The following is a 14958-nucleotide window of genomic DNA, read 5'->3' as shown; positions in this document are numbered from 1 at the left end:
TTTATTGTTTTTTTTTGTTTTGCACAAATAAATAAGTAAATAAGAGAAAAGAATAAAAACAAAATTGTAAATTCAATTCGCCCAACCACGAATTCATTTGTAACCATTTGGCGAACAGACAAAAATGCCGAGAATGTAAGCTGCAGATTAAATGGCAGCAAACAAGAGATGCGCTAATTAATTAATTAATTGCCAATGCATATTTTTAATCTGTTGCATGGAACACGCCACACTTCTATCTATGTTTTTGTGGTGTTGCTCGCACTTGCAACGCAAACGTGGCAAGCTAACAACGCTAACACGCTGACAGCATAACGAATCCAATGACACGTATTGTCCGGCGAAAGTAACGAGCGAACTCAAACGAAAGCGCCAAGCGAGAGTGAAAATGAAAATAAAAGTGAGTGCGAATGCGAATGCGACTGTGAAAGCGAAAGCCAAACTTAAATGTAAACGTAAGAAGCGGCAAAATTGTTTGCGCACATAAGTATGCTACGATTTATTTCGCTTCTGTTCGCTGACAGGCGAAACACTCACATTCTCACTCCTGGACACAATTCTGGCGCCGCACAGTGGGGTGTTTAACCCCTGAGCTAGAGCTTAATTAAATATGCTTTAATTGATACAATTTTACGCTGAAATTTATCAAAATTATCATTAAAGGTTTCACACGAACCGCACAAAGCATGTTTAAGGATTTAATTGCACTATTTTTAAGATTTGAGGTGTTACTAGATTACTACTTATTATGCACAGCGAGTTGCTTCTTATGATGTAAGCGGAAATAATTATAGTTATGTAATGTATAATGAAGTAAAATTTATATTATTAAATTAATCATTTTCGGTTGATTTGCTTTTTTCCGTTCATATTCTTTTTATCAGTAAAATGCTGTTTAACAGCAAATCAAATATTATTATTGTTTTCACAAGTTCAAATATTTCTCGTTTTTAATATAAAATTTAAGAAATAAAAAAATATTCATAATACTCATCATATGAATATTTTATTGAGTAAAGTTAGATAACATGGCAATCATAATAATTTTCAAAAGAATAATATTGTTGTTTTCTAAATTTTTGAATACTTCTCTATGCTAGCGAAGATTTTAATTAAGTAAAAGTAGAATAAACTCATTCTTTAGAATACCAATCATGACTCAAGAGAAAGTGAAACTGCTAACATTTATCTTATTTTTAAGGCATAAATAAGAAATATCATTGTGCAACATGATATTAAAACAGAGCAGGTTTGGAATGATTTTATTACTCTTTGAATTGATTATTTAATCATATTTGAATGCATAAAAAAAGTTTTCTTACTTATTCACTCAACTTATACAGTGATGTGTTATTTGGCCAACATAAATATAATTCCCAATCTTCAATTTTATAAAAGGAATTCCACAAAGTATATAAAGAAATATAAAATACGATACGCTTTAAACTTAATTAATCTGCAGTTTAGTGGTCGAATTGCCCACTGTGCGATGTCCGCAAAGCAAACAATAAAGCGAAAACTAGGAGAAGCCAACCACAAGAGCGCTAAGAACATGGCAACCAAGAACAACTTGTCAGTGTCGACAGCGTCCTGTGCTGTCAGCATGTCCTTTGCTCGATGCCGAGTAATTCATTAACATTTAACTTGATTGACACACGAACGCAAGGCAAAGAGACTGTGTATAACACACACACACAAACACACACTTCTCTTGAGCATGGGACTCCGCACGTGTGCGTCCCTCTCTCTTACTCTCCCTTTCTCTCTCTCTCTCTTTTTCTCTGTGTGTGTGTGTAATTTTGGCAACGCACGTACGCACGTTGGCAACCTGGCAGATGGGCGTACGATTTGTTTATACAGTTATAATGCATAATGGCATTGAATTTGTCTGGCTCACAATCACAAGCGCAGACAGCGAAAGAGATCGTTACTTTGTTAATTTAATAAGCGCGCTGGGCGACAACAGCAACAACAACAGTAACAACAACAACAACAGGTGCCACACGCCTCTGACACGCCCATGCATCAACACGGCCAACGCTGCCGCCGCCTAAAAATGAAGTCACGTCGCGCACATAAATCAATTGCCATGAGAAGGCCCCCAGCGACGTGAAAACTGCACGATTGCATGCGCATTATACAAGCCCAGGACAACGACAAGGATAACCGACAACATTATGTTGGCATTCGCCATAAGTGCAAACTCAGCAAGCAATGCCAACTGATATGGACAATAAATGCATTATTTGCGTTTATTGATTATTATAATGTGCAATGCAATTTCCAAGTTTAGAATAGTTGAATAGACTATTTTGAAAATAAATACAAATTTAATAACAAATTTTTCAAAAGAAGATTAATTTCCATCAAATCAAAAAAAACTATTCTGCCGACCGGTTCAGTTTATATTAAATGTGATTGTGTTAAAACAAAAGAAAAACCTTTGAAAAATATAAAACAAACTTTTTTGTGAAAATAATGTAAGCACAAAATTGTCTTATCCTAGTTTCCATAAATAACAATCTTTAAAATCAAATGAACACACACAAAAATATTGTACTAAAATACCTATAACATATTAAATGCTTTGTTTGGTTTATTCTTATGTAACTTCGGAAAAAACCATGGAGTACAACTATGCCAGACTGTTTATAATATTTTTCATATACTACAAAATCATTTCTTAAATAATTTTCACAATTTTATCTGATCTACGGTGTTGATGATTCTGCCTGTTACACACATTTTCTATTGGCACAAAAATATAATACCCTTCCACACTATATATATAGCGGGTTGAAAAACGACAGTATTGAGCTTACATTATTTATTTGATACCCGCTCTCCATAGGGTGTAAAGGCATTACATCTTTTTGCCTGTCATCTCAGCCGGTCTCTATGAACATCTAAATCTCAAAGACTATATCCTTTGGTATGTTGTATATTGTTATAACACCACATTAAAAATATACCATAGAGTAGTAAAAATATATAGAATATATATATATTAAATTAATTTACCACAAAGAATTAATTTGGTATATTTAGGGAATAATACCGTACTGTTTTGCTTTTTTTCTTTTTTTTCACACTCAACTGTAGCTTTCTTATTTGTTTTAACTCGATACAAATTGTTTGCTTATGTCACTTGGAGATAAGTAAAACGTTCTGAAAAAAAACACCGCTAATTATTACTGTCATATAAATCCAAGTCAAAAGTAAACGATAAGCTGTAAAGTTTACGAAAAGCTCAAATGAATGAATAAATCAATCCTACATGAAAACAATGCAACATTTACGACACGACAACAAACCAATTGACAATTTTAATAGACATTCTCATATATATTTTGTATACATTATTTGCATGTTAATCATCATGCTGTTGTCACCAGGACAACATGGACATGGTGCCTCGGAGCAACTCTGGCAAATCCCAGCCATTGCGTCGCAGCACACGCAGAGCACGAACCACATCGCGTTTCAGCTGTAAAATATGAAGTGTTAAGAGTTGGACATACTCAAGTACGTTAATGCTTACCAAATTGCTGCGGAGTTTGGCCTGGAATTGGGGCGAGGTGATAGTTTCCCTGAAGATGCCAAAGTTCGTGTTCCTCACGCTGGAGGTGTACGAATAATCGCTCACCTGCTGATGCGGCAGCGCGGCCAAGACATCGCCGATGAACGAGTGACCACGCACCGCTCTGCAATCGCATTTCTCGATCGTCGTCGTGTTCAGGGGCAGCACAATGCAATCAAAGATGTCGGCAATTTTATCGATGGCCGAAGTATTCACGCCCGCTGTGCGCAACTCATCGAGCAGCGTGGCATAGGCTTCGCTCTGCTGCAGCTGCTCGATGACCAAATTGAAACGTGACGTGTTATAGTAGCACAAAGCTTTGCGGAACTTGGAGTCGCATTGAAAGTGCGTCTGTATCAAATTCGCCAACGCTTCCGGATCGATGAGATCGCGTATTGATTGAAAATTCTCACACAGATCGCCATCGCGACTTGCATCATCATCATCACTATTCGGACACACAGTGGTGGTTACGGGCTCGTCCTGAGCTGCCAACTGGCAGGCTAATATTGCCAGAAATCCACAGTAAAGTGCCAAATGTTTTAGTTGTAACATACTTGGTTTACAGTTTGGCCTCGCGATTCGGTTATTTAACGTGTTCAATGCAAGCTTACCACTTCGAATGTTTTGTGTTTTGTGACTCGCGAAGAAAACGCTCTTTTATAGCCAAAGCATTTCCAGTTAGTACATGTATTTGCTCTTAACTGATTTAGCTGCGTCAGTGCGGCTTATCAGACGACATACCGCAAGCGACGAGACACAATTAGTCTAATTAGCCAGCAGCAACACAAAGACTGCAAAGTTGCTTATCTCTTCTGTGTTCTGTGTTCTGTGTTCGTTGTTCTGTGGAAACACAAGAAACCCGCCGAACATACGGCGCCCAAATAATGCCCCGCTATTGAGCAACAAGTACAAGTGGAGAACATGACTTGTTGCATGTCGAACAAGCAGTAAAAATTAGCAACATAATTGAATTTAAAGCGTTTAGCTTTCTTCTTTTTTTTTTTGCTCTTCTCATATAAGCATTTATTAATTGCTTACTACGAGTATTGCCCAAAAATGTTGCAAACGCACTTAAATTGGGGTTGGGGAATCGATAAAATGATTTAAGCTCTGGCCATTCACAAAATTCGAAATTGAACTCATGCACTCAACTGAATCCTCATTTCGGAAAGTTGAATAAAGTGCAAATCACTTTGGCACTGCAGTTTTAGCCTTGTGCTCCTTCTCTCCAGATATTTTCTGTCCATATAATGGTTGTATGGCATATCACTATGTGTGTGTGCGTTTGCTTGCTTTTGAACGTCATGCGAGTCAAATTGAGTCGAACCAAAGCAAAGTATGTATGTGCACTTAATTGCCATGGTAATTACGAGTAGCAGCAGAAAACTATACAACGACTTTCTATTGCCAAATGGCAACTATTGGTTTGCATAGCATGCTGTTACTTGGTCTTAAGCTCTCCTCTTTCCGCATTTAGTCGATACACTTTATATTAACTTGACTATTACACAGAGCAATCGAAAACGAAAATCATACGCACCGTTGACCAGTGAAGTACACACATACGTACATACATATAGTACACTCAGGTATTTACTAAGTTGAGCTTGGCTTTAAGTTGACAAGCAATGAATACGAATTCGGATGAAGCGGAAAAAAGTTGTTGACCATTCCATTCCGGGTCAACTTCCAACCCAAACGACATGTGTGTGTGTGTGTGTGTGTGTGTGCACAATTTCTATTTATTTTTCACACTTTTCCGCAAATCGTTTGCGGATGTGCTTAGACCAGTTCGTAACTGCCATTAAGCCCAATCAATTGCTGTAAGATATACCCACAAGTTTTAAACGGAGATATATTAAAATTGACATTTTCTCGATCACAGTTTAAACTTGTGGCTTAACAAACTTTTTGCACCAATTTACGACTAATGCTTCGCCAAGTTCATACCCTGCATACCCAAGGCAAGCACATTATTTTAGATTGAAATTAAAATATTAAATTGCAGCTTTTTGTGTTCTGAAAATATAATTAGTATTAAATTAAATATAAATTATTGTGGCTGTAGTTATGAAAACTAAATAATCCTACTCAAAGGCAGCTTTGCTCAATTATGTGGTTTGATATTCGTTGTAGTTTTTTGACCATGTAATTTGATTAAAGCAATTAAAAATGTTTCTGTGTAAACACGGGTAGAGTGGAAGCTCCTCTGAAATGGTTTGAATGTAAGTTTTCTCCGTTATTTATTTATACAGTAAACACTTCAAATTTTAACTTTACAGAGATTAAAATACTCAAATGAATTCTCTGATCGCGTTTGCTTAAAACATTTAAAGTAATACATAATATTGAATTCTTAAAACAAAAAAAAAACTGTTGAATTTTATGTAGTTTAAAACCGTTCAACACTGTTGGCACATTTTATTTGCAATGCGTATGAAAAGTGCACACACACGTGTTTGTGTTCCAACCTGAATGGGAGAATGGCTGGTCAAAGGTTAAGTTGAGCAGGTTACAAAACTGTCAGCATGCTGAAGTGCCGGGCAAAGTTAAATGGCAACAGGGCAACGCGATGGGAATGTGCAACATCATGATAAATCATTTGGGTATTTCTACCCGTTAGCCAGATGACCCCGATGCGCTCAAATTGCCTGCTGTCTAACTTTGTTTGCTCATGCTACGGTGTGTGAGTTTGCGTTTATTTGAGTGGAAGCGTATGCGCATGTTTCTCTCTAACTGTGTGTATGTGTGTGTGTGTGTGAGCTGCATGTGGATGCATATTTAAAGCTTTTCATTAACGCAGACAGGCCACAAATTATGCCGGCTGTGCGCAAAGTTAAAGTTGCAGCTACATGAGCGAGCACTTTATCGCACTAGACAATTTTCAAATGAAGGAGGCAAAAAGTGTTGCCTACTTTTGGGCTGCAATGGAAAATTGCGCAATGTGGTCGCTGTCATTTGCAATAGATTTTCGTGTAATTAGTTTTGGCTGCTAATAAAATGTCACTAGCCACACAAACCGCAAACAATTGAGTTGCTCGGATTGTGCGAGCGATTGTGTCCAGCTGTCTCTGTTCTTTCTCTCTTTGCGTGTGTGTGTGCGTGAGTAAATTGCATTTTTGCTTTGCTAGCTGGTTTGTTTGAGATTTTGCGCATCAACCACAAAACAGACGACAGCAAACACACACACACACCCTCATAGACGACAAGAGGCACTTAGAAATATATATGTGTGTGTGCGTGTGTCCCACAGACTCCATGCGCTATGCCATTTTCATTTCCCTGGATAATTTACTCAATTAGACGAGAACTTGAAGGCTTTGTGGCATTTGGGAGAATCGGTTTATTATTGCACTCAAACAAGCGTTGGGGGCTTGGGAATGGGATCGGGAACAGGCGAACTGGTGAACAGCAATAGGAGCGGTGTGAGGGGGAATGCGTTAGGGGACTTGGAATGGGTATTGGCGTGGATATACTCTCCTAGTTTAGTTTACCAACGACTCCTGTGCTAGCTAAGTATATGTATGTGTGTGTGGCACATAGAGCCAGCGAACAAACAAACGCACACGAGACGTCAACGTAGTGATAAAAGCTGCCCGCTCCTGCAATGCCAGCTGGCTGATGTCTCATGTCTGATGTCTACTGTCTACTGGCAGGGCTCAACAAAAGTTGAACACCAAACTAACGCCGATAAACAGGCTTAATTAGCGACAGAGCTCAAAGTCAACAGACTGAAGCATTAAGCCAAAATCCAAATACACACACACACACACACTCGCACACACACACGCATACAAATAAAATTAATGCCACTAGCGCCCTTGGTAGGAAGTTTTCTATGGGGTCTCGTTAGGCTTAACGTTGGCAGAGCCAGCAGCAGAAGCAGCAGCATCATTGACTTGCCTGCCTAATTATGTGCAAGCAACAATGATATTTATATTATCAGGCAGTCCATTTCAGCTATCAGTGCTGAGACAAAGATGAAGCCAAAGGTAATAATGCCATCGAAGGCTTTGTCGAAGGTATTTGCTGATTAAATAAAATCGACAATATAATAAACTCTGAAACTAATAATTCGATAAAAGGCTTGGTTTAAAGTCTAACCGAAAAAACGGCTAAAAGAACAACACTGATTGAAATTCTAGCTGATAACTTGTGCACACAATGCACTTGATTTAAGCTGGCTATGGGATTTATGTTGAAACTCAAGTTCAGGTAGAGCGTAGCGCAAAAGATAGATGCCAACTCATGGCTAACAAGCAACTTGAGCGATGTCAGCAGACAAATGATGTGACGCTGAAATCAGTGAAGCTTAACTAGAGTAGACTAAAGCTTAGAAGATATAGCGGCACTAGCTGCAGATATTTGTTACACTCCACAGCTGCATTCAATTGTGTCAATTCAGCATATGAAGTCAAGTTTAAGTGAAATCGTTGTTGGCACAACAACGAATCCCGTTTGTCAGTTAACAAAAGTCAATGGGAAACCATTTTTTGTGGATTGCCCTCTTTTGGGTGCGTCGACTACATGTGATTGTTTGATACCAGCTAAACAATTAAAAAGGCAAATGGTGTATAGAGGTAAACAAAGGAAACAATGCGTATCTGGTATATGACAAAGCAGCAACAAACAGAACAACATCCAAATGGTGCACACTCATGGCAGTCACATTTCTCAATTTTTATGACAGCTTGTTGGGTGCGAGTGCGTGTGAGTGACTGGATATGAGTGCTTGTGAGCGGGAGGATGCTGTTGTATTTGCGTATTTCTAAAAGGTTTGCATGACACACACAAAACACATTCATGAAGCATACTCGACTGTGAACTACCTTAAACATGCAAAAACCAAAGCATACTTTTAGGATGTCTACGAAATAAAATGAAGAAATTCGGTAGAAACAAGTAAAGCATACTTTTAGGTGTACCTTAAAATTGAAGATATTTCCTTGTAAGCTGCTGTAATTATTCTCAACCTTTTAATTAAAGTCAGTCACAGTGAATTGTGCACAAAGAAATTACAAGCACATGTGTCTAATAGCCTTAGATACACTAATTTCAAAATTCAATGGCTCTTAATAACAGTTATGATAACGTGACTTCATGCTCTGCTCAAAGGATATAGCGATAGGGTATCAATGTACTATGGGACAAATGGCCAAATATGCTGTAAACATTTGAACACATTTGAAGCCAAGCCAGATTTTGTAATTCAGATTTGCAATGTGATGTTTTCATTACATGTTTTTTAAGCTAGGGATAAATTAAATGTACATTTATTTCTTGGCACTTTCAAATGAAAATCGTGCACTTGAAGTTGACAAATAAAACAATTAATTTCTGTCAATTCTAGCCTTGTTTGCTTACACATATGTGAAAGACAAAATAATTTATTTTACTAAGCCGTGTGAATATAATAAAATTGTTATAAATACAAATAATTTACAAAATCTATTTCGTTTAATTATTCAATCACTTTGAAATCATGCATGGAAATGGAAGTTAATACCATAGTGCAATGTGGAGCCAACATTCAGCAGTATGAATAGGGTTACCGCCTCAGTCTAGACAAATTGAGCCCTTATACTCGAATATGGCACACACACACACACAAGCATACACACTTAATTTCGTGTGTGTGTGTGTATATTAGGAGCAATCGAAGCAACCCTGAGCTGTGAGCAGGCAACTCACGGATACTCGCACACATACACGTGCACAAACTGAGGGTATTCGAAGAAATGCCTATGGTTGCTATGTGTTTGCGCAGCTGTTTGCTTGAGGTTTATCACTTTAATGGCTGCCATATTTGCTGAGTTGAGCTTCCATTTCCATTTACTACAGCCACTCATACCTGTGATTCACCTGTCGGATGCCCTTCCAAATTGGCAACGTGAGTTGGCATCGTTGTCGGCATCGGCGTCGGCGAAAAAGTAATTTGCGAGCAAATTATGATAAATTGAAATTGTGTTGTTGCTGGCATTGCACATCAATTTGTGTAAACAAAACAGAACAGCAACAGAACGGAGCACAACGGAACAGCAAGAAAGGTAGCGATGAAATTCCATGAACTGGCAAAATTATAAACAACGGATCTAGGAAGTTGCATGTTCTGGGCGCCAACATGCCAGGAAGTGTTTTTCACTCTCTCTCCCTCTTACATAATTTATGTTATGCATTTAATTTAATATACTTTAAGATGTCTTGCTTAGCAATATATATTTGCATTTATTCAGTTAGGCAGCTCGCAATTCATTGGGCCAACAATAAAGAGCAAAACGATTGCCGATTTGGGGCAACCGATTAAACGAAATGCAAATCAAATTCACTTTTCCTATTTTCCAATGCCAAGTGCAAAACCTCTTAACGCAACGTGTTTTCCATAAATAACTTAACTGAATCCGAACTGCACAAAAAAAAAGGAAGTACAAATAAACGAGTAAAGTGACAGCGAAAGAGTGAGAGAGAGAGAGAGTGAGAGATGAAAGCTAAGCAAAGACATTGCAATGCAGCTCAATTAAAATGGCATTAAATTCCATTTGGATTGCTTTTTCAAGCTGCCAACACTCGTCGCCTATTCTACCCACCTGCCTCCCTTCTCCTCTCCTCTCTCCGCTGGAGCCGTTCCTTTTCAGCCTCTCGTTGACTGCCTTTTCTATGTGTATGTGTGTGCTGCAGATACACAACAGCTGTCTATGCATTTGGGATTTGAGCCTGAGACAGCTGCTCAAACGACTCAGTCGCATCGTCCTTCGTCCTTCGACTGTGGCCTACCAACCGCCTCCTCCTCCTCCTGCTGCTGCTGCTGCTGCATTCCCTACTGTGGTCTTTTCCATGTCGCTGCATAGCTTTCAACGGCTGCTACTTTTCTTGACAGTGGCCCAGAGCCAAGGAATTCAAGCAATTTGCAGCAAAGCCATTTTGTCTTATTGTTGATTTAATACCGTCTGTCTACACACACACACACACAAACACACAGGGCACTTGCTATTGCTGCAATTTCATCTGTATTCAATTTAAATGGTTTCTAATTCAATTTATTTGCTTAATATCCATTATGGCAATTTGTTTCATTTCGAGACATTAAAGGCTGCAAATAAATGCGAAATGAATTTCAATTATCAATGTGTTGCTCCGAAATTTTAATATGAACTTCAAATATCGTTGTTATTTCCAGCTCGTTATATAATTAGGATAAACTGGCTTATTGCTAGCAATCAAAAGAAGCACTATAGAAATAAAATAAATTTGAATATTTTTAGCGTACGACAAGGAGAAGGAGTTTAAGCAGAATTAAATGTCATGATGCAAACGATCTTGCCCAAACATATCAGTTAATGCTTACCAATAATAAGTAATTTAATTTTATATATTTGTTTTCTTTATATTCAGTTTTTACAAATGTTGTTTGCACAACGTTTCTTCTAGCATCGATCACACGCAAGTAGCGATTTATCGAGCTATCGATATCCCAATTTCATCCTTTCGATACATTCTTACTTTAAGTGCTGTATTATGCTTAATGATTACTTCATTTAAGTGTTGAGTAGTGCATAGCAATGACTTAGCTTTAGTGTTATTTAATAAATAAAGATTAATAAGTTACTCAACACTATCACATAATTTAATTTTACGGTTCATAGTAAGCCTGTTATTAAACGAGAGCTTCGCTTTAAACAAGACCATAAAATAAATGTTAGATGCACAACAAGTGTTGTCAGCATGCTGAGCATGCAACATCAACATGCATAGTAATATCAACGTAGTTTATATACTGGTCAAAACCATACAGAACACAGTTTAGTTTAGAGCTGGCTAAACTTCAAAATACTAGCAAATATGGTGGGAAGAGAGGGAGAGAGAGAGAGACAGAATTATGCTCACATTCGGACGCCATAAAGTATGCAACGGAATCGAGCGTGTTCCGCTGCATTCCACAAACCGTGCTACCTGTTAAATATTCAAAATCATATGCATGAATAACATAGCTCTCGGTCGATCCCAGCTAGAAGAGGGCGAAAGGTGGAAGGTGGAAGATGCAAGGTGGCAGCAGCGATGAGGCAGTTTGACACAGCAGCAGCAGCAGCACAAGGCACAGCACAATATTCACATAAACACACACATACACAGTCACACTTACTCATACGAACGCAACAATTTGTTCGTTTGCATATTTGATTTGTGTTTGTTTGTCTGTGTGTTTGTGTGAGTGTGCAATTTATGTGGCATTGAGAACTTTAGCGTATTTGACATGACCATACACACATACTTACTAAACGCTCACACAAACAGACTCGTAAATATGCCAAAGCGGACATGTAATTCAATTTATATGCATGACCCACACACACACACCAACACACACACGCATACGTATGTATTTAGTACTTTTGGCGAAAACTGTTGTTGCCCAACTAAAATACTTTAATCTAATGCCCAACAACAATTTACGCATTTTGGACGATGGCAAGAAGAAACAAAATAAAATGCAGATGCGCCGTGAAAAATGGCGACATTTTGTAAAATTCGAGATTTGTATGAATTTTTTTTTTGAGCAGTAATCCTGGTTAGTCGAAATGCTGCAATAAAATATGCGAAATATGTTTTTTGTATTTAAACGTTCGGCTTACCCTGTAACCTTGAATATGACAGCTGAATAGAGTCCGCATTTAAAGAGTATCCTGTAGCACACTATTTCTGGGAGTATTCATTTAATATTCAATTGTTAAATGCCATTTGAATCAAATGTCTTAATTCAAATTTTGTTGATTGCATTCCACATTTTTTTTAAACCATTTTCGAAAGAAACAAATAATTTATAAGTGCACAAATATGATAAGAATTAACAAATACTTTTTGACGTCGGAATTTGTCACTAGCTGTGATTGTTTCGCATTCTTGGCACCATTTTTGCGACACTTCTCATCTGCATGACACTTTACCATATGCGTTATGCAAATATGTGTGAAATATTGATATGCTGACACTTTCCTAATGCATAAATGCAACAAATGCAAGCCACAGTGTGTGACAACTGGAAAGTTAAGGAGTTTCTCTGCAAAAAAATCGATAAAACAACACGTTGCGTATACTTAACGTATGTTTTTTGAACGCATTTTAAAGTAAACTAAAATGAATTAAACAATTTAAGCAGATAACATGTGTTAATAATATTCAAAATAGAAAATAAAAATGAATTTATTGTCTGAATCGAATCTACTGAAAATTAGAATGGAAGTTGAAGTTGAAGAGAATCGATAATGCGCTACGTTGCGTATACTTAACATATTGAATTCCGCTTAAATTGAGAAATTTAAGCTGATAACACGTTATTAAAAAATTAAAGTATTTATTTGAATTCTATAGTTAAGTTTACTTTATTTTATTTTAATAAAAACAAAATTATAATTAATTATAATTATGATATGATTATGATTACAAGAAATAAGGACAATGGGCCGAAAAATTGATTTTTATTTTAAATATTAGATTTACAAAGAGGTTTTAATTTACATGCATCTATTCTATAAATCTGAAATCATTAAAAATAAAATGAATTTTAAAATAAATGATGTCTTCAAAATCCCATTTAAAATGTGTCTAACAACAGAGAAATATTAAATGAAAATATGTTCAAATTATGAATGTCAAAATCAGAGAGTTTATTAATTATTGTATGCATTAAATTACCAAGAATACAGCACAACATTAAACCCAAATTGAATCAATATAACAGAGCACTAAAGAACCTTTCAGTAAGTAGATTTATATCTGATCAGTTTTTCTATTTTTGATTTGAATTACATTAAAAACTAAGAGATTCTAAGTATAGCAAAAATATATAAAATGATTTAAAATAAACAAAATTTCAAATAAAATTATGTCGTAGAAATCCCATTTAAAATGTGTCGAGCAATAGAGAAATATTAAATGAAAATATGCTCAAATTATGAATGTCAAAAGCAGAGAGTTGCTTAATTTAGTATGCATTAAATACAAAGCATACAGCACATTATTAAACCCAAATTGAATCAATATGGTAGAACACTAAAGAACCTTTCAGTAACTAAATTTATTTCTGGCCAGTGATTGACTGGTTGATAAGTGAAATTTAGCTTGTCTCCCAAGACGTTGGCCATTATCTTGGGCTGGTTCGAAAGACAATCAAAGTGTCTGTCAGGCCACAAATTGCTAATGGATGTGTGTGTGCCTGTGTGTGTGTGTGTATGTGTATGTAAATAAAGTAAGCAATTTGCGTAGGCAGTGTGTGCGGTTAACCCGACTGCAAATGTTAAGAGTCACAATAGATTGAAGCGGAATCGCAGCAGACGCTTTGGCCTGGCTGCCTTACCTTGATTACATTGATGCATTTCTAGATCATTAAGCCAGCCGCCTAAACAACCATTATCAGCCAAGTCAATAAGTGTGCGTGTGTGTGTGTGTGTGTGTGTGTCAACTTGCCACAAGTCGAAAGACAGACTTTCCAAATGGCCAAAAGCGTACACAAGCCTGAGTTTAGATATATGGATGTATGTATGTATGCGATGTTGGAGTGTTTATTTGTGTATGTATGTGTGAGCATCACTTCCGGTTGAGTGCACTAACACACACACATAGACACACTGACACACAGATAGACACGCTTGTGGTGGCCTTTAGTGAGTGTCGTCAGAGTCAACTCATTGGAAGCTTAATGGCAAATCAATGTGCCACCAAATGTGTCCAATCGACGCAGCAGCTGCGCTGCCATGGCTTCAACAATTCCAGCGACGTCTTCGCCTCCGTCTCCGTCTCCGCCTCGACCACATCATCAAGAGCGAACGGCAACACAAACCATGAGGATGAGGTTCAGGTCCAGAGCGCTCCTCCTTGCAAATGTGTTGATGACACTTGAATGAGTTTTGCGTCCTTTGTCCGTGTTGTTCGGCGTCTTACGCTAAATTGCGCATATTATTTATACATAAGAAATCAACTGACCATAAGTTTTGTATATTAGCTAATCGCTGCCCCTCATCCCGCCGAAAACAAGTTTCCTCCATAAGGAACTCACTTGAAAGTGAAAGCAGGAGCCAGTTCTTTCTACACCCCCCTCCCGCCATCGTGAACGTTGTTACTTTATGAGCTTGATGATAAAGCATTTGTGGAATGCTACTCAAGTAGCTCGTAACCCTTGTGGCAGGGCAAGCGAACATTAAATTCCAATTACACGACAACTTGCTGTGTTAATGGCCAAGTTAATGCATTTGCATGGGCGTGGCATGCCAGAGGGTGGGCGTGGCAGAGCCAAGCATTATGCATACCTTTTATATGTATATTATGTTATGGCAGTAGTACTTTTAGTATTATGTATTATGTATATTTTGTATAAAGTGCGAGTT

At 37.4% G+C, this 14958-nt stretch overlaps 1 protein-coding gene across 1 annotated transcript; it reads right to left on the bottom strand.

The window, feature by feature from the left end:
• Positions 1 to 3294: 3294 nt before the first annotated feature.
• On the bottom strand, positions 3295 to 4221 carry LOC133844888 (uncharacterized). The gene is made up of 2 exons (XM_062279164.1): positions 3542 to 4221; positions 3295 to 3487 (listed from the first exon to the last, which is right to left on the bottom strand). Exons 1-2 carry the CDS (start codon positions 4133 to 4135, stop codon positions 3389 to 3391), a joined length of 693 nt encoding a protein of 230 aa, XP_062135148.1. The 5' UTR covers positions 4136 to 4221; the 3' UTR covers positions 3295 to 3388.
• Between the last annotated feature and the right edge of the window lie 10737 nt (positions 4222 to 14958).

Source organism: Drosophila sulfurigaster, chromosome 3, assembly GCF_023558435.1.
Source record: "Drosophila sulfurigaster albostrigata strain 15112-1811.04 chromosome 3, ASM2355843v2, whole genome shotgun sequence".
Taxonomy (NCBI): domain Eukaryota; kingdom Metazoa; phylum Arthropoda; class Insecta; order Diptera; family Drosophilidae; genus Drosophila; species Drosophila sulfurigaster.
This window is presented reverse-complemented; position numbering and strand designations above follow the sequence as displayed.

Excerpts from the sequence above, each read along its gene's own strand:
- LOC133844888 (XM_062279164.1), bottom strand. The coding sequence starts at position 4,135 with ATGTTACAACTAAAACATTTGGCACTTTACTGTGGATTTCTGGCAATA. Across the intron at positions 3,488-3,541 it reads CCAAACTCCGCAGCAATTTG|CTGAAACGCGATGTGGTTCG; the intron begins GTAAGCATTAAC and ends CATATTTTACAG.